The 16,702-nt window shown below is 52.1% G+C and overlaps 9 protein-coding genes across 11 annotated transcripts; 3 read left to right on the top strand and 6 right to left on the bottom strand.

The window, feature by feature from the left end:
- The first annotated feature begins 175 nt into the window (after nucleotides 1-175).
- Nucleotides 176-1,126, top strand: PV09_02199 (uncharacterized protein). Its single transcript, XM_016355206.1, has one exon. The coding sequence runs from the start codon at nucleotides 397-399 to the stop codon at nucleotides 1,030-1,032; it is 636 nt and encodes a 211-aa protein (XP_016217222.1). The 5' UTR covers nucleotides 176-396; the 3' UTR covers nucleotides 1,033-1,126.
- On the bottom strand, nucleotides 890-2,691 carry PV09_02198 (uncharacterized protein). Its single transcript, XM_016355205.1, has 4 exons — nucleotides 2,489-2,691; nucleotides 2,125-2,377; nucleotides 1,451-2,058; nucleotides 890-1,392 (listed from the first exon to the last, which is right to left on the bottom strand). Exons 1-4 carry the CDS (start codon nucleotides 2,619-2,621, stop codon nucleotides 1,154-1,156), a joined length of 1,233 nt encoding a protein of 410 aa, XP_016217221.1. The 5' UTR covers nucleotides 2,622-2,691; the 3' UTR covers nucleotides 890-1,153.
- Nucleotides 2,692-2,967: 276 nt separating this feature from the next.
- PV09_02197 (uncharacterized protein) lies at nucleotides 2,968-4,009 on the bottom strand. The gene is made up of 3 exons (XM_016355204.1): nucleotides 3,802-4,009; nucleotides 3,732-3,749; nucleotides 2,968-3,674 (listed from the first exon to the last, which is right to left on the bottom strand). The coding sequence occupies exons 1-3, from the start codon at nucleotides 3,978-3,980 to the stop codon at nucleotides 3,038-3,040; spliced, it is 834 nt and encodes a 277-aa protein (XP_016217220.1). The 5' UTR covers nucleotides 3,981-4,009; the 3' UTR covers nucleotides 2,968-3,037.
- Nucleotides 4,010-4,107: 98 nt separating this feature from the next.
- On the top strand, nucleotides 4,108-5,698 carry PV09_02196. Of its 2 annotated transcripts, XM_016355202.1 has the most exons (4): nucleotides 4,108-4,970; nucleotides 5,021-5,291; nucleotides 5,346-5,453; nucleotides 5,508-5,698. In XM_016355202.1, the coding sequence occupies exons 1-4, from the start codon at nucleotides 4,249-4,251 to the stop codon at nucleotides 5,679-5,681; spliced, it is 1,275 nt and encodes a 424-aa protein (XP_016217218.1). In that variant the 5' UTR covers nucleotides 4,108-4,248; the 3' UTR covers nucleotides 5,682-5,698. The 2 variants fall into 2 exon arrangements, with proteins under 2 accessions (XP_016217218.1, XP_016217219.1); XM_016355203.1 differs by lacking the exon at nucleotides 5,346-5,453.
- PV09_02195 (uncharacterized protein) lies at nucleotides 5,684-6,677 on the bottom strand. Its single transcript, XM_016355201.1, has 3 exons — nucleotides 6,327-6,677; nucleotides 6,137-6,237; nucleotides 5,684-6,009 (listed from the first exon to the last, which is right to left on the bottom strand). The coding sequence occupies exons 1-3, from the start codon at nucleotides 6,476-6,478 to the stop codon at nucleotides 5,837-5,839; spliced, it is 426 nt and encodes a 141-aa protein (XP_016217217.1). The 5' UTR covers nucleotides 6,479-6,677; the 3' UTR covers nucleotides 5,684-5,836.
- A 901-nt stretch (nucleotides 6,678-7,578) lies between these two features.
- PV09_02194 (uncharacterized protein) lies at nucleotides 7,579-8,194 on the top strand (the record flags this gene model as incomplete). Its single annotated transcript, XM_016355200.1, has 1 exon — nucleotides 7,579-8,194. The coding sequence occupies exon 1, from the start codon at nucleotides 7,682-7,684 to the stop codon at nucleotides 8,192-8,194; it is 513 nt and encodes a 170-aa protein (XP_016217216.1). The 5' UTR covers nucleotides 7,579-7,681.
- On the bottom strand, nucleotides 7,932-10,454 carry PV09_02193. Of its 2 annotated transcripts, XM_016355199.1 has the most exons (3): nucleotides 10,355-10,454; nucleotides 8,381-10,270; nucleotides 7,932-8,240 (listed from the first exon to the last, which is right to left on the bottom strand). In XM_016355199.1, the coding sequence occupies exons 1-2, from the start codon at nucleotides 10,395-10,397 to the stop codon at nucleotides 8,457-8,459; spliced, it is 1,857 nt and encodes a 618-aa protein (XP_016217215.1). In that variant the 5' UTR covers nucleotides 10,398-10,454; the 3' UTR covers nucleotides 7,932-8,240; nucleotides 8,381-8,456. The 2 variants fall into 2 exon arrangements, with proteins under 2 accessions (XP_016217215.1, XP_016217214.1); XM_016355198.1 differs by having other exon boundaries at nucleotides 7,932-10,270.
- Nucleotides 10,455-10,482: 28 nt separating this feature from the next.
- PV09_02192 (uncharacterized protein) lies at nucleotides 10,483-12,735 on the bottom strand. The gene is made up of 4 exons (XM_016355197.1): nucleotides 11,874-12,735; nucleotides 11,740-11,809; nucleotides 11,474-11,686; nucleotides 10,483-11,416 (listed from the first exon to the last, which is right to left on the bottom strand). The coding sequence occupies exons 1-4, from the start codon at nucleotides 12,279-12,281 to the stop codon at nucleotides 11,070-11,072; spliced, it is 1,038 nt and encodes a 345-aa protein (XP_016217213.1). The 5' UTR covers nucleotides 12,282-12,735; the 3' UTR covers nucleotides 10,483-11,069.
- Nucleotides 12,736-12,934: 199 nt separating this feature from the next.
- Nucleotides 12,935-16,588, bottom strand: PV09_02191 (uncharacterized protein). Its single transcript, XM_016355196.1, has 6 exons — nucleotides 16,159-16,588; nucleotides 15,648-16,076; nucleotides 14,973-15,581; nucleotides 14,396-14,920; nucleotides 14,221-14,348; nucleotides 12,935-14,172 (listed from the first exon to the last, which is right to left on the bottom strand). Exons 1-6 carry the CDS (start codon nucleotides 16,180-16,182, stop codon nucleotides 13,821-13,823), a joined length of 2,067 nt encoding a protein of 688 aa, XP_016217212.1. The 5' UTR covers nucleotides 16,183-16,588; the 3' UTR covers nucleotides 12,935-13,820.
- Between the last annotated feature and the right edge of the window lie 114 nt (nucleotides 16,589-16,702).

The raw sequence follows: 16,702 nt of genomic DNA, 5'->3' as shown, positions 1-16,702 counted from the left end.
TCAACATGAAGCTCGTCTGCATATTTACCAAGATCGATTTTTTGCGCTATTGGACGCTTTAAAGAAAATTAATTTGGCTCTTCAAAATTGGCCCCAGGCGATGTTGCGCTTCCGCTAAGCACGGTAATTTTTGCTCCTTTTCCGGCTACTTCGGAGTCAGGTTTCATGTACTTCTGCGCCCTACGGCACCACAGGACTGTTCTCAAGGCCACCCTCCAGATATGACTAGCCACTATAAGGAGATGTGCCCATCGCCCCCTTGGACGATAGGTATGTAAAAGCCTCGAGCTCTGATGCTGGATCAAAATTCGTTCCTCGACTCTTGTTGTTTCGCTTCTAAGGAACAACGCTGAACAACTTTGCCGACACACTGCGTGCCCGTCGCACTCGAAAATTATGGACAAAGCCTATGAAGCAGCGTCAGTTGTCGCAGAGGCTCGAGCATCGGAAAAGCACCACAATCAATCAATTCGCCGTCCGCGCATCCGGATAGTGCCTGCCGCCTGTTCTCAAGATGCCGAGTTCGTTGACACCATCACCGCCTTGGTCAACAACGTCTACCGAGAGCACGAAAGAGACTTGTTTGTGCAAGGATACAAGCGGACCAACGTAGATGAAATACGTTCTTTTATCCAGGCAGGCGAAATCGCCGTTCTATATGCGCCATCGACCTCGGACGCGGCCGGCCAAGAACGACCGATAGGTTGTATCCGAATCCAGCGGCTTTCGCCCACCCTCGGAGAGTTCGGGATGATGGCCGTCGAAGCAGAGTACCGTGGAAACGGGTTTGGCAAAGAACTGGTGCGTTTCGCCGAGGAGCAATGTCGGCGTTCTGGCTCGACGGCCATGCAGGTGGAACTCCTGTTTCCAACGGACTTTGAGCATGCCTTCAAAAAGCGTTTGTTCGAGTGGTATACTAGAATGGGCTATACCTTGATCAAACTGGGTGACTTTCAGGATGATTACCCTCACTTGGCGAAGCTATTGCGAGGACCAATCGAGTATCGTGTATTAGAGAAGCCTTTGACCTGAACGCGCCATGTGTTGAATCTTGATAAGGTTGTGAGAGTATCTGGGTTTTCAGAGTATCCCCTATAGGTATATGAACAGGCGAGCAAATAATCTGATGTGATACATTGTAACATGTTTATATCTAGAGTTGTCGTACATCCTTTCCTTTGAGTTCAGGCCTTTCCAGTTCGACCTCATCTCTGATGACTGCATGCAGTAGATCGCCCGTAAGAATGATCAAGGCTAGACTCCATACCAATGTGATTGCATAGAAGAAGTTTGCATTACCCGACCCAGCGTAGATCCACAAGTGATAGAACGCAGGTCCTAGCAGCGTGGCATACAAGAGTGTTGCTGTAGCTAAAAATGAATAACGCATGACTATATGTCCAGTTAGTGGTTTCGAAGGCCTTGCTGCAGAGTGAGCATAGAAGCTTACGAGGGAACACATGTCGATAAAGAGGCACCGTGCCTAAAAACAGCGCTGAATCGGCGATGCTCGGGTACGGCTGAAAGATAGCGATGACGCCTAACATAGCTACAGCTGCGAAGAGTGGTTGTTTGTGAAGCTTGATACACAATCCACCAACATATGATGCCATATGTAGCCAAAAAACACCCAGAAAGAATTCTCTGAATGAGTCGAACATCTCGATGAAGAAATACCACCACAGGCCTACATTTGGTGTAAGATCAGGTAGCAGCAGAGGCGTGCCGTACGTGCTTGATATGAATTGCCACGATCCCATTAAGAAGTATGAAATATAGAGTAGCCCCAAGATCGATGCACTAAGACCAGCTAAGTGGCTTATCGTGAACAGCAGCGGTGATGCCGGTTTGGGGTGTCGATCGTAGAGAATGAGGGCGAGAGGTGGGAACAGGAGGATGGGATAGAGCGATAGATAGCTAGACAAGCTCAGGGAGAGTATAAAAGTGAGCGATCTGCCTGTAGCGGCGCTTGCGATTGCTTGAAGAATAAATGCATTTGTGATGACGCTTGTGGGACGTGCGATGCACGTCGCGACCGTGAGAGGATTGAAAAGATACCTGTACGCTTTTAGCGCCCACTCATAGGTAGAAAGTAAGACTGCCAAATGCCACGGCAGGACTCACGCAGCAGCGATCGAGAGACTTGAATAGCCAAAGCTCTTTCTCGGTGATGTAAACAACCTTGTGGACTGCGCAATGCCACTGTCGGCAATAGTTATGAGCGCATTGGCACTCAAGAGATCGAGAAGTATGTAGAGCAATCCGGTTAACGCCTCGGGAAGGAGATTGAAGAGTGGCAGCAACAGCGGAGCCTGATGGAACACACCCCCATCGTAGGGAGACACATTGTGAGTGTAGAGGAACAAGCCTTCTTGCACTGCGAAGACATTAGCCGCTTTGCACCTACACCACAGCCCAGTAAAGCCCCATAAGAACAAGATAACTTCGGCGCACTTCTTGACCAAAGCCGCGTTAGAAAGGCACTTACATCTCTTGTAGCTCGTAACAGGTGTGGATATTTCAACCCGGCCAGTAAGGACAGGTGGTAAAGAAGGGAAAGAGAAGAGCAACAAGCGTATCGCGGCCGCGGCGCCGAAAAGGAGTGCCTTATGCTTGTTCATGGTTCTTGCTATCTTCCAGAGCCTTTCATCATGAGCCGCAGCGGATCACGCTCGTGAGTTTGCGACGTTGCGCAAGATGTCGAATTGAGGCCACCAAACGGCCGCGTCAGGGTCCTACTTAGCCAGCGTCTCAGCCTTACCGCTCTCTGAATTCGTCCCGCCGCCAGCCTTGCGCCTAGATAGATTCGCTGGACAACCGGCCGCCGTATTCAGAGACACACTTGAAAATAAGTGACACGTGGGCCTTCTTTCTTACATTTGCATGTAATTGTCGCAACTTTATGGTGGGCTGATTCGGGCAGGACTCAAGGACAAGTTCACGAACGCAACGACACGGCAATCTGTGGACAGAATCACGATAACTGTATAGTGCTTAGCGGCACGAATGTAACCTTTTCCTCAAAAATCTCGATTGATCATACGGCCTCAAGCTCCTCCCTCTTATCGTCCAGGTCAGGAATCCACCCCTTCGGCCTCTCAGAGCCCCTCACAACTTGGCCGTACGAAGCTTTCTCGACCTTTTCGACACATTCCTGCATCGTCGGCATCTTCTTTCCAAAATCCTTTGCCAGCGAGCTGCCCCCTGCATCAAGCAACTCTAGATACCCCCTTAGCTCCCGCATGTCTGAGAGTACGGACCGAGGCTCTGGCAGGTCGGTATCCATATCGTCGTCGTTGACTTTCGACGCCGCTGGGGCGATCTGACCACCCGTGGCCATCGCGGTGATGGCAAAGCGCATTAATTCTCCAACCATGTCGCAAATTCCGAGGACGTAGTCAGACTCCGTAAGCATGACTTTATGCTTGCCAGAGGACATTGCCGCCAGTTTCTCGCGTGACTCTTCTATGGTTATCAAGCGCTGAGTCTCCAAGTAGTGCTGGAATGAAATTGCTTCCATCAGTTCCTGGTTACCCCCCGTAATGTTGTGACTATATCGATGCGCATTGATGTCTTGTAGGTCTGCGGCGATGGCGTCGTATGAATTGCGAATTGTCTCCCATTGCTTCGGCTGCTGGAGCTCCTTGGGCACAGCGCAACCAACTTGTCGTACTCTAGCACACTGTCGTTAAAATACCATTGATCGAGACGGGACGAAAGTTTTGGGATACCTCTGTAAGGAGAATATGCTGAGCAATGTCAGCTAGACATAAAGAGTCCAGGCCCATTGGTTTAGCTCACATCTTTTTGCTCGCCGCAGTAATATCTCTGGACGCCTTTATTATACGTTCTCTCCGGTCGTGGTGCTCGTCGAGCTCGTCACGAAGACTCTCGAACATGGATAGGAATGGCGACTGGGGGTTGGCTTCGCCATCGTCGAAAGCAGCTTCGGCAGTTCTCTTTCCTTTTCCCCTGTGCATAATTGGTGCGGCAGAATGCTGTCTTCAAGTCTTTCAATGTGAGCGGCCGAACGAATCTCTCAACACCGAGCTCGGACTTGCCTGTTTCGGGAGACTGGCCATCCAAAGAAATTTGTACAGGAGAAACAAAAAGTTGATGGCCCTATCAAACCTGTGCAACAAAATTTAACGAAAATAAAAAAGCTTGGAAGAGGAGCATATGCATATCGAGATGCAGCGTCTGGTGTGAGCAGTCCTTCCCCAATCAATCCTGCTGCATAACTTCGTCATGGGCTTGGTATCACTCTTTTCTAGCCCAACTTTTGTCTTTGGAGGCGCCGTTGTCCTTCGCGTGTTCCTTCTGTTCTGGGGCCTGTACCAAGATGCAACATCAGCCTTCAAGTACACAGACATAGATTACTTCGTCTTCACAGACGCCGCGCGCTTCGTGTCTCAACGCCGATCGCCATATGATCGAGACACGTATCGCTATACACCGCTGCTTGCCTGGATTCTGGTCCCCACAGCATGGAGCCGCGCATGGTTTTCCTTTGGAAAAGTGCTCTTTGCGCTAGCTGACATCGTCGCTGGATACTTGATTGTCGTGATTCTAAGATCGTCCTACCGCATGCCGAGGGGGAAGGCGCTGGGATTTGCATCGATTTGGCTACTGAACCCCATGGTTGCAACTATAAGCACGAGAGGGAGCTCCGAGGGCCTCCTAGGAGTCTTGGCTGTAGCCTTGGTGTGGGCTGTCACGCAAAGACGAATCGTTCTGGCTGGGTTTATCCTCGGGTTTTCAGTTCACTTCAAGATATACCCGTTCATCTACGCGGCTTCGATACTCTGGTGGCTGGACGACGAGCGCAGAAACGTTGCCTCGACAAAAGGCGCGCACAGAAAACCGACTCAGAAATCTGTGATCCAACAGGTTTTAAACAAGGATCGCGTTCTATTTTCTTGCAGCAGTCTGTTCACGTTCGTGATATTGAACGTTTGGATGTACTCGATGTAAGCAGTGCGCCCACACATAGACTGGGTCCAATCTAACGGCCGAACAGATACGGGTGGCCTTTCTTGGAGCACGGTTATCTCTACCATCTCACTCGTGTCGATCACAGACATAATTTCTCACCATACAACACTATGCTGTACTTGAACTCGTCCCCGGCTGCACAGTCATCACTACGTCTTGAATCTTTGGCTTTTCTCCCCCAGCTCATGACCAGTGCAGTGTTGATACCCTTAGCACTTGCGAAAAAGGACCTTGCTTCTACGATGCTGGCTCAAACCTTTGCATTCGTGACGTTTAACAAGGTCTGTACAAGTCAGGTAAGTCCGAAGCACGCTTTCGTTACGACGACCTGAGCTCCTGACAACCGGTAGTACTTCTTGTGGTACCTTATATTTTTACCCTTTTATTTGCCCTCTTCGTCGCTGCTTCACAAACCTTACTTGGGCATTGGTGCTCTAGTATGCTGGGTGGCTGGTCAAGTATTGCCTTAGTCACCGTTCACTCTACAGTATAGAATCTAATTTTGAAAACAGGCATTTTGGCTGTTTCAGGGTTACCAACTCGAGTTTCTGGGCAACAGCACCTTTGTGCCAGGACTATGGTTTGCCTCCATAGCGTTCTTCCTCGTCAACTGTGCGATATTGTCGGTCATCATTTCCGACGTGGCACTCATGAACGATGCGGCAAAACAGAAGAAAGCTCAATGAAATGAAAAAAAAAAAAATAGTATGTTTAACTTCGTAGAGCACTGTTTGCCACGTGCTTTGGTATCTAGAGGTGTTTTCTCAGTAATCGTGACGTCGTCCTTCACATATGTCCGACCATTCCCATAGTTAAGGCGTTAAGAGAGCTCTACGAGATCCTAATCTTTCAAAGGATTCTCGTCTGGCTGCAAAATACCCTCTCTGATCAGATCCTCCGGCTTTGGCCTGTTGTGCAGCTGCTTCTCCAAGCTGTCTGCTCGCATGTGACGCTCCAGTTCTTTTTGATGTGCTTGGAGGGCCGGGGCGGCGTTCGAATCTGGAAGGACGTTGCCTGCGTAGAGGGAGCCGCGTCAGCATTGGTCCACCAAATGTTTGACATCGCGTAAGCGTCAAGCTTGCAAACGAAGACATTCCCCGTCTTTTACCAGTGTGAGGGGGGTGTTGGGAACTGAACCTACGTTGAATCAGCTCTTCTCGATCTGGACGATGCTCGAGGCTCTTTCTCAAGCTGTCTGTGACTTTCTGTCGCTCCAACTCATGTTGTGCTGCTTGAAGCGCCCTGTGTTCGGTGTGATGTCAGCGTAGTCCCCACCAACAGAGCCGCAAGAGTGACACGGTCAACGGCAGAGAGCGGGGGATTTTCCATACGGTGCAGCATTGGTGTCGAGCAGAATGTGTCTGTTCTTCAGCTCTTGAGCCTCCGGCCGGTTAGTGAGATGCTTTTCAAGCGAATTGCGGCGCTCAAGAGGGCCTCTGGTGGGGGAGATGGAGGTGGTGTCGACGTTCTCGTTGGAAGACATGACGTTTGCGCTGGTATTCAGTGCTTTGGGTCGGTATGAATGTTCGGAGAATCTGAATCCAAGAGCTTGAAAAGCTGCAGCTGCACGAAGCTGTAGGAGAGAATAACAAGCCCTTCAGTTCATGCGGGGACAGCTGATCTTTTGACCAGCACCAGGTGCAACAAACAGTCAAACAGCTGTGACCTTCCCCACACATCCCTGCAGCGGGCAACGGCGGGCACACGTCACAGGCTGAGCGACGCTGTTGTTGTGGTTGGACGTCACCTCTACCCTCAGCCTTGTCGTCGCACTCGTGAGCTCCGAGTTCTGTTCAGCGGTGATCTTTCTGGTGAGGATGTCCTCGGCCAGATTGACCCGCTGTACAAAATTCGTCCCCTTTCGGCCCTGACCGATCACAGTGTTTCGTTGCTTGGTGCTGCGCTGAAGTCACGGATTTCTCCGCCGTTGGAACCTAAACTCTCCAAACTCCAAATGAACTATTTTCGCCGCCTCTGAAAGCATGATTTGATGTCTGGAGCCATTGTGTGACGAACTGATCACGCGTTGCGAAGACAGGTTAGATGATCCATCTCTAGTCATGAAGAACAAGGCTGTGGCGAACACGAGGATAATAGAGGTGACAACCTGGACGGTCCATTTGCCATTTTTGCATGGCACCAAACTCATAAGCAGAAGCCAACTATTACATGGTCCACTTTGGCCTCTTTCTGTGGCTCAAGCGGGATACAACAGGTTAAAAGCGTTCATGACACCGACTACCGCAATCTTGGCAGCTTACTGCGGCCATGCCATTGCTATCGGCAAGGGATGAATTAGCATCCTTCACCATCGCATTTTAATTCAGTAAGGGTGCTCTTTTCCTGCTGGCCTTAGTGGCGTTACTCGATCTCTCGACTTTTGTACGAGTACAGTAGACGACCACACTTGGAAGACGAACCGAGTACTCGTTCCTGATTGGCCCACAGTCAGCCCTGCGCCTCTTGAGCAGGCACCGCCTCAGCCTCACAGCCCGAATTCACCACAAATAGCACAGCTCAAGCTCGATCGTGGGTTGTCGAACTTACGGGTACCAAATATGGAATGCTAGAGCTTGAATACACAGCGAATTTTCATGACTGGTGGCTCATCGCTTTGTGCGAGGCGTCCACGAGGAAGTTCCTCCCTGCGCAAGCGCACTTGGCAATATGAACTCGTACAATATGTATGTACATATATATACAGCAGGGTCGTGCCGTTTGTGAAAAGGACACCACTATCGTCGCTCAAAGATCCAGAGCGTATAGAACCAACCAACGGAATACATTCAAACAGCTCTTACCACTTCCCAACGTCCGCTATACAGCGTCGCGCAAACCATCCTCCTCCATGTTCGCCAAATCCGTCCTCGTAGCCGCGACCGCGCTCACTTCAACCGCTCTCGCTGCTCCAGCCGCTGTCCCGCAAGCAGCACCAGGCTCCGTCTCCATAACCCTCATCGACGCTGTCGGCCACGAATTCCCCGTCTGGGCGCCGTCAGATCAATCTCACTTCGCCACCAATGTCAAGGAGTCCATCTCTCACGTGCGCATCAACAACGACGGTTCCATTCCCTGCGCTTTCTGGGGCGTTGACGGCGTGACTATCCTCTCTATGCCGGGAGAGGAGAAGTACATGGACGTCGGACCACCGCAGACCATTGTTGGCGGGTACTGTGGACCTTGGCAGGTCACTCAGTAAGAAGTCGATCGGCAGAAAAGTTCTGAGGCATTGCGACGGAGTTTGTCTTTGGGCATGTTAGAAGATGCGCATGTTTTTGACGTTGCATCTCGTCAAGAGAGCGTATGAAATCAATTGTACATATAATGGCCGCGCATAATCATCACAACCCGTAATCATAATACATGGAACGTCGTCAAATCGTACCTTGACCCTGTCGCTCTCAGCAGCTTCACCTTTGACTCACCAGGTAGACGCAGATACGGCGATTGTCGCAAGAGGTTCAGGCCATGCTCCCACCACTGTCTCTGCCGCCTCCCCCAATCAGTCCGGCCATTCTCAGCAACTCTCGGTCCGCTTCAATGTCGCCAGTGCCCAGGTTGATCCTTCGCCGGGCTTCTGCCTCCTTCTCTTCCCAAGCCCAGGCCTTCCTCTGCTGCTCTGCTTCTTCAGTTCCTCCACAGCCCCAAACCTCGAGCGCCTCGATCTCAAACCGGTCTTGCCAGTCAGCACCCTTCCTTTGCGGCAGAGTGGACGTGTGAAACGCGCCCCCGCCTTGCGACGAGTGCGTGAAGGAGCAATAGGTGAGGGTGTCGTCAATGTGGAGCGAGACAGGTCCAAGAGGCAGAGACATGTCAGCAGAATAATGCGACGACGTCATTGACTGGGAAGGAAGCGGCGATCCGAAACCGACGCCAGTGCGTGCAGAGGGTGACTTGGTGAAGTAGATGTACGACTTTTCGAGCGTGTTGGCGCTGAAGACGTCATGAATTGGTGACAGCTGGAAGAGCTTCGTATCTGCGGTGCCAAACGCAGCTTTGGGACTTGTCTTCCATGGCACGGGTATATAGGCTCCGTAGACGAGTCGCTTGCCGGTGGTAGAGGGCGAGAACCTTTTGTACGGCACACTCTCGAGAAACTCGCGTTCCCGGCTGTTATGGGCATTGGGCGACAACAATGTTCCCGACACGAGCAATATCGACGGCGCTAACCACTTGAAACAGGATTTTTCGAACTGGCCCATGCTAAAACCGTGCACGTTCCCTGAGTACAAAGGCTGCAACCTCCTGTACAGCGCGCTGCCTCCCAGGAACGATGCGAGTTGATGGAGCATGGGAAGGTCCAAGATGTCGCCTTCCTTCGGCAGCAACGGCTCTGGTATCGAAGGTTCTTTGGGAATTTCAGGCCGCAACGCCGACGGGTTGGACAATGACTTCTTCCTCTTGTGCATGTCAAGGTCCTTGGGGAAGAGGAAGTGCTCGAAAAGCGGCTGGATGCTGTCTAGAAGGAAAGGCATGGTGGCGGCCAGCACTCTCTCAAACGTCTTGTATCTCACGCCGGGTGACTGCTCAACGCCGCCGAACGAAGCTAGCATGTTCCCAGCCGTTTCTCGCAGCCGAGCAAGCTTGTCCTCCTCTAGCTGGGCGGCCGAGTACTTCGCAAGGCTCTCCTGCGGCGCCAGCGGTGCGGCCACTAGCAGGAGCTGTATCAGTCTCAGGAAATTGTCCGACGGTATCATGGCATGCTGCATAGTGCTCTTGTCAGTCAGCCCATACGTCTCACTCACGTCCATCATCTCGAAGGCCTCAAACGCAAGCCCATCCTCTTCGTCCTCCTCTTCGTCGTCCACGGCACGGTCAACGGCGAACCCTTGAGCAGCGCCCTGGGATGGTTCCGGCTCCTTGCTCATCGTCCCCTCTACTGTAGGACTCATGATGCGGTCGAACACCGCGCAGCCCCTCCAGACCTCTCTTCGCCACAGAACCTTCCCCCGTCCGCCTCTCCCGCTCTTCAGCACCTTGGCCCACCTACCCGTCAACACGGTGACACATCGCAGCAGCGCATCGTTCGTAAGGATGGCGGGCGCCTGGCTAGGGAAGGGAAACGCGCCCAAATAGCTCGCTAGCTGAAAGATGACGGCACCAACATTCAAGGCATCAGGCAGCTCGAGGAAGCGGCATAGTGTGCCCTCAGACCAGTACTTGATGTCCGATTGGTGGTCGGCTAGACTCTTGAAGACCTCTTTAAAACAATACAGTTCCAGCGGCGTGTAGCATTTGGTTGCGAAGGTCTGTGTTAATTGTGCGGAGAGCTCTTCTGTGACGCATCGGTGCAACGGTCAGCCTAGCTACCATGGAGATCACAGCAATTTGTACAAATTCGCGAAAGAGTGCTACGAACCAATTGTGGGAGGCGGCCCATGCTGCGATTGCCCCTGTCCCATCACGACCTCATACAAAGATGTAATGCGGATGCGGATGTGTTTGGCCCAGAAATAAAGTGAAGAATTGCAGAGGGCTAGGCTGACGCCCGCTCTCATTAAGGTGGAGCTCGTATATCTTACTCCTAGCCTGCTTGCATGTGATAAATTACGTTTCTGAGCCAAACTCTCCACCTTTACGACTGCTGGAAAGCTTCGTCATTTGCACATTATGTTGCAAAGGTCCGCTACATTAATGCATTATCCGTGTTATTCTACTCTCGCTGACCATAGAATTGCCCACGTTGCAGACAAGATGCTACACACGTCTTCTCAACCATGGTCTAAGTAACAATGGTTCCACCTTGAAATAATCGTACATTGTGCCTCCCGCCTAGGCTCCAATACATCACATACACCCGGTCCATGCAATAAGAAAAATTAATTCAGTTTCAAAAAAGTACAGAATGAACCAAAAATTGACGGCTCTTGCCATCGGAAATTACTGTCACACCGTAAACGGTGGAAGCGCCACGGTTCCAACCCCAAGATCAAAAGGTTGATCGGGCAGACCTCAAGCTCGCATGGCGGAGAAAGAGATGGAATTTGTCAATGTTCTGATCCGCTCCTCTAAGCTCGTTAACAATACGCTCACGAACGAGGCACACCTCTTCTTGTATTAAAGAGGGGTACTTTTTACGCCTTGCGGCTACGCGTAGTCATTCCGGTCTTCTCGTTCTGCACCGGGAGCTGATACGCGTTCGACTTTCCGGAAGATGAGAACGACAATCGCCTTGCTGCTTCCCTGACAGTTGGCACTTGGTCACTGGCCATCTCCTTGAGAGCGCTTCTGGCCCTGGCGCGACCCTTGAGTGGCTTCTTGTATGTCGCAGCGTAGAACGAAATGAAGAGCAGCAAGTACGACGAGAGGATGCAGATACCGGCAATCGCAGCGAATTCCTCGCCAGCGCATTTGCCGGCGTTGGGCAGCCAATCCCAGTAAGTGCTGGTGAAGTAGGTGTAGGACGCGAAGTAGACAAAGCCTGCATTGTGTTGTCAGCTGGGAGAAGTTTGAAGACAGATGCACGATATCGGCATACCAAGGTCGAGGATGAATTGGGTAATCTGCATGATGGTGATGTACTGCTTCCACCAGATGCGAATTCCACGTGCACTCTGGAAGTAGTACCAGTACATGACGACATGGACAGTCAAGTTCAGAGTGATGGGGACCCAGGACACTGCGGTCTGGCCGAGAAGCTGGGTGTAGCAGAGGAGAGCCGTTGCGCCGTGATGATATGTGTGCAGGAAGGCTGTGCTCGGATTAGTCTATGCCTTTTCACGACTGTCAAGAACCAAAACGTACTGAGAGGCTTCTTCTTCAGGAAGAGGAAGACTGTGTCTAGAAGCTCGAGATACTTGGTAAGATAGTTAAGCTGTTGCTTACATTAGCGTAGTTCCTCGAACAGTGAGGGGACTGCAGCGAAGGGGAAAACGAACATAGTACAGAACGACCATCTTGTCGGTCCAGCCGCCGTCGTGGGCGCAGATAGCATGGAACACGCCATTTCTGGCAATCTCAGGGATGAGCTGCTCCAGAAACAGGACAAGCAGAATACCGCTGATCGCTGTCAGATAGAGATTGTGGATCTTGAACAGGCCATTGAGCTTGAGCGGCTCGCGGTTGCGCATGATCTCACGACCGCCGAAGATGATGACATAGTAGGCAAGCAAAGTGCTGGCTGTCACGCCGAACGTCGACATGGGAGTCTTGCCCTGCACGAAGCGGAAGTCCTGGGGTGCGTAGCCCATCACAGAGCCGTACGCCTTCTCGAAGATGGGCCATAGAGCCAGGCCAAAGGGACGATCGAGCGTCGGCGCACCGAATTGAATCCAGTCTGCTCCCATGGCTGTGATTGCGCTGGTTGAGACGCAGAAATCGGGTGTGTCGTGTGTGTGGTCACAAGGATCGTCGAAGCGAAAGAGGGGGCCTGGGAAAAGCCAAAGCGAGGCTGACGGACAGTACGAAAGGGAAAATCGTCTGCAAGGGAACGAAGAGGGCGAAGTCGTGATACGAATTGGCCACGGCAAGAGAAGTCTCCGGCGGTGCCTTGTTTCGTCGTCGGGCGACGCTCCTGCTGGCGGAAACGGGCGGAACGGACGACGCAGAAGGGGCAAATGGCCAAAGAAGCAGGAACGAGGGGCCGGAACCTTGGAAGTCGCCGCCTCGCTGGATTAAAAGGAAGTAGCGCAGACAGCAGTGAAGGGGAGGACAAAGGGAGCAGAGACGGACAAGACAATGGGGGGATGGCAAGGAGCGACGTGACAAAGACAAAATTGGTTGGGCGATTTGGGGTCAAAGAGGTTTATGAAGGAGCAAATGTTGATGGACCAAAAAGGGGCTTAGCGGCCATCATCCCTGCGCTGGACCGCGCGCTGGGGGCGTCGGCCTCGGGGGCGGAGATGAGACCTGTTCAGGAACCCGTCGGGCCGGCCAACGACTGCGCGGCGGGCACGTATGCATTTTCTCAGCTGCCAGGGCACTGGATCTTTCTTGCTGGAGCACGACCGCATCCCGGATCCGTCGCCCGTCTTGTGACCGACTGGCGGGCCCTCCTGCCTCGGCGACGGCCTCGGCGACGGCCTCTGCGCCGCAGCAGGAAGCAGTTTGGGGTTCAAAAGCTCATGAATTTCGAGAAGTCCGCGCACCCAATGCCGGACCAAGTCTATGGTAAAGGAAGAACCGATTGAACAAGTACCTGGAGAGGCTTTTCTTTCCACCATGCCGCGTACATTGGAAACTCGCTCGCTGCGCTCCCGTGATACGCACAAGTGCAACACATCTACACGTGCACATCCATAACCCGAAGCCGTCAAAATCCGTCTCATCGTCATCTCAAAGCAGAAGAAAATGGAAACAAAAAAAATACAGCCCCAACACTTTTAGTCCTGCCATAAGCAGTGTCGCTGCATGAACGTTGCTCGACCATCCCCTCAATCGCCCCCGTTGGACCCCATACTTGGCCCGAGCAAGCACCTGTCTGGTATCTGTCTCTACCATACCACTAGGCCGTACAGAGGCTCCAGGTGGGCGATCAGTTACGCCTAGAGCCGTAGAAGCGTGCTGATTCCGCCGCCTGTTACATCTCGAGTGGCTGGACGTTATGACCGCACGGTTGGGTTGGAGTTTGTTCTTTTGGGTCCACCAGATGAATTGGGTCGGCTGTTGCTGCGTGGCCTAGTGTGCGGCCGCTGCGAACGCGATTCATCAGATTGAGTACGCCTCTAGATCCAAAACTCCGTGGTTAGAGCCAACTCCAGGCGCCACAAATGCACACCAATGATAAAGAAGAGAGGAAAAATGAGATCGTAGGTCGGTCGAAGATGTACAGAGCGAGATACGACAGGTAGAATCCCGCAAGATGTTCCTCGAAGCGATCGGAACGTTCAACTCACCGAGGAGGGAGGCGTTTCTTGTGAACGCCTATCTTTCGCAACGTCATCCTGCAGCCTCATCGCTTCCAGATTCCGTCTTTCCTGGCTCAGTGGGTCTCCATCTTCTGCCCTGGGCGACAGGACTTTGGTTCCTTGGCCAGTTGTGGTTGCCAAGGGAGGCGGTATCCGACCGTTGACGCCCTTTGCCAGTTCCTCGAGCTTGCTCCATCGTGCAGCTCTGGCGAGCTGCTTCTCTTTGGCCTGTTTTTGTTGTTCGGCATACTCGTGCGAGCAATCATCAAACAATTGGGGGTTCACTTCCATGAAGAGCTTCATGGCATTGTAGACCATACCGTGAATCGTCCTATGCCTGTCAGCTGAGCCATGGCAACACCGATCACCTCACACCTACCTGTTCCAATGTCCCTTTGAGTTCTCATACAGCGGCGCAAACATTATGGGAAGAATGACCTCGACATTATCGCTGACTAGGTTGCAGAAATATTCGTTGTTCCAAAAGTATAGAGCTCTCTCCGCGACCTGATCCTGTTAGCAATGGTTGTCCCAGGTCGGACAGCTGCACTTACCTGGAAATGGGGGCTCGCAACGGACTTTGCAAGCTGGTTGAAGAGGGGTTCTTGGACTTTCGCAAATTCGGCCGGATCCATAACCTCAAATATGTCCTCAACTTCGTTAAGGAACATGACTTCCTTCGTGCTGTTGACTTTTGGCCAATATCGCAAAAGTCCGAGGACGACGTCTTCCGTCAGCGCTGCATCCTTCTCTAGAAATTGAACGATGCAGTATGCTAGCTGTGGGTGATACATGCTCAGGCTTTTGACCTTATGAAGCGGTATTAGAACTCTCGTCAAAAATAGCTTGTGCTCTTCTTTGAGAGGAAGTGCAAATCCGTTGATGATGGAGCCGAGAATCTCAAGAAGTTCTGCGACGCCGTTGAATCGTTCGGTTTCGTACACAAATTGGAAGAACACGTTGTTGATAGATCGCCTAATAAAGGATCGCAAGTTCAAAAACTTGCCATATATTCTGTGCAATGTTGTTTTGAGGAAGTCTCTCTCGCGAGGATCCTCGGAATCGAATAACTCGAGCAACTAGAGAGCAGTCAGCAATAAGGTCAGCACGACAGGCGATCTGGGTACGTACTGATAGAACAAATTGATGATCTATGTATTGCTTGGCGATATTTGTGTTGAAATCTTGACTTTCAATGAAGCGCAGGAAGAATTCGTAGACAACTTGAATGTGGGGCCACGCAACTTCGAGAACTGGCTCGTCTTCTTCGGGGTCGAAGGCCTCTCCCTGCGGATTCATTGGTGGCGGAATGGGTCTAAAGAGGTTCTTGGAAAACATTTCGACAACCTTGGGGTACATAGGCTCGGTGATGACCTGCCTGTTGTTTGCAACATAGTCCAACAGCTCGTGCAAGGCAAGACGCTTGATCTCTTTAGACTTCATGTCACCGCTGGCATCGTTGAAGTCGAAGATTATGTTGCATTGATCGATCTTCTGCATGAAGAGCTCTTGTCGACGGTTTGGAGGCACCTCGTGGAAGCCTGGGAGCTTCTCTAGCTCTCTCTGACGCTGATCTGAGATGTCGAATCGCGACGAGTGCTGACGCTTCGGCGTTCTGATGCCTTCGGGAACATCCTTTGGTGTTGCTTGTAATCTGTCGAACAACAGACGCTTCTCTCCAGGTTTGGGTGGGGCCAGATCGGTTGGCATGGTTTCGGTAGCTCCAGGCGCCGGGACGTGCTTCGTGAGCCAGAGTGGTTAGCATAGCTCAAAAAATAAACACGATACACGTGAGAGCCAACTTACAGGGCCGCTGGGACTAACGACGACGCTTGGTGGAAGGTGATGTGGTGCACGAGAGGGAGTGCCTGCATTACTGTGGTTCATCGCGCCGACGACGTTTGGAACGCCGGAGCTTCCCAAAGTCGACTGCGCGGATGGCAATGAAGAAAATTGAGTACCAGAGGTCACTGAGCTGTTCAAGCCGGGTTGACCTGGTTGCAATGAGCCATGAAGCGAGCTAGCGCCTATATTGTCATTACTTGGAAGAGGCTTGTTACGGGGGTCTACAAGCTGGGTGGTAGACGAAGTTGGCGTGCCGTGGTTGGAAGTAGCTGGTGACTGGGCGTGGCCTTGCGATGGCGATGCAGAGCCGGACGACGCTGTAGAGTTGGCGTCTTTTGTCTTCTTGGAAGACGACTTAGTCGAATCCTTGGCTCTGGAGAGCTGCTCGTGCTAGAGTTAGCCGTAAGTTAGACGTGCTGAACAAAGAGAAGCCAGGCTCAGAAGAGCAATACTGAAAACGAAAAGCACTCACCACTCGTTGGCGGAAGCCTTTCATCACTGCGACCAGCGCGTACGAGATCGTGCGTCAAGACCGAAGCTTGGTCAACTGCGTGGAATATACTTCGGCAATTCTTCACGCAAGTGGGCTGGTGGAGCTCAAATGCTGAGACGAGTGGTGTGGTAGGCTGAAGAGACGGTGACTGTGCGAAGATACCAACGCTGCCTACGCCCGGTGCATCGGCGACGACACCAGCTACAAACGCGAAGGCAGATCCAGCGTGCGAGGGCGAGGAGGGCGCGGACGACAAGTCAACGTTGCGATAGGGGTGTGTGGCAGCCTCGTAAGGGGAGATGGGAGCTGCTGCAAGAGCAGAGATGGCGCTGAGCAGACGAGAAGGATTTGTTAAACGAGACACACAATCGTCATCACCGCGGCCGCAGACGTTCAAATGATGGTGAGAAGGTTGGTGGTGTTCGGGCTTCCTCACGCCGCCCAGTCGATTTCCACTTTCGACGGCGCACGGACGGCACATCAATGAGGGGAGTTCATGTTCGGTTTCGTCTTGCTGTGGTCA

Source organism: Verruconis gallopava, assembly GCF_000836295.1.
Source record: "Verruconis gallopava strain CBS 43764 unplaced genomic scaffold supercont1.5, whole genome shotgun sequence".
NCBI classification, from domain to species: Eukaryota; Fungi; Ascomycota; class Dothideomycetes; order Venturiales; family Sympoventuriaceae; genus Verruconis; species Verruconis gallopava.
The sequence above is the reverse complement of the archived record's forward strand: the minus strand, read 5'-3'. Positions and strand labels throughout refer to the sequence as shown.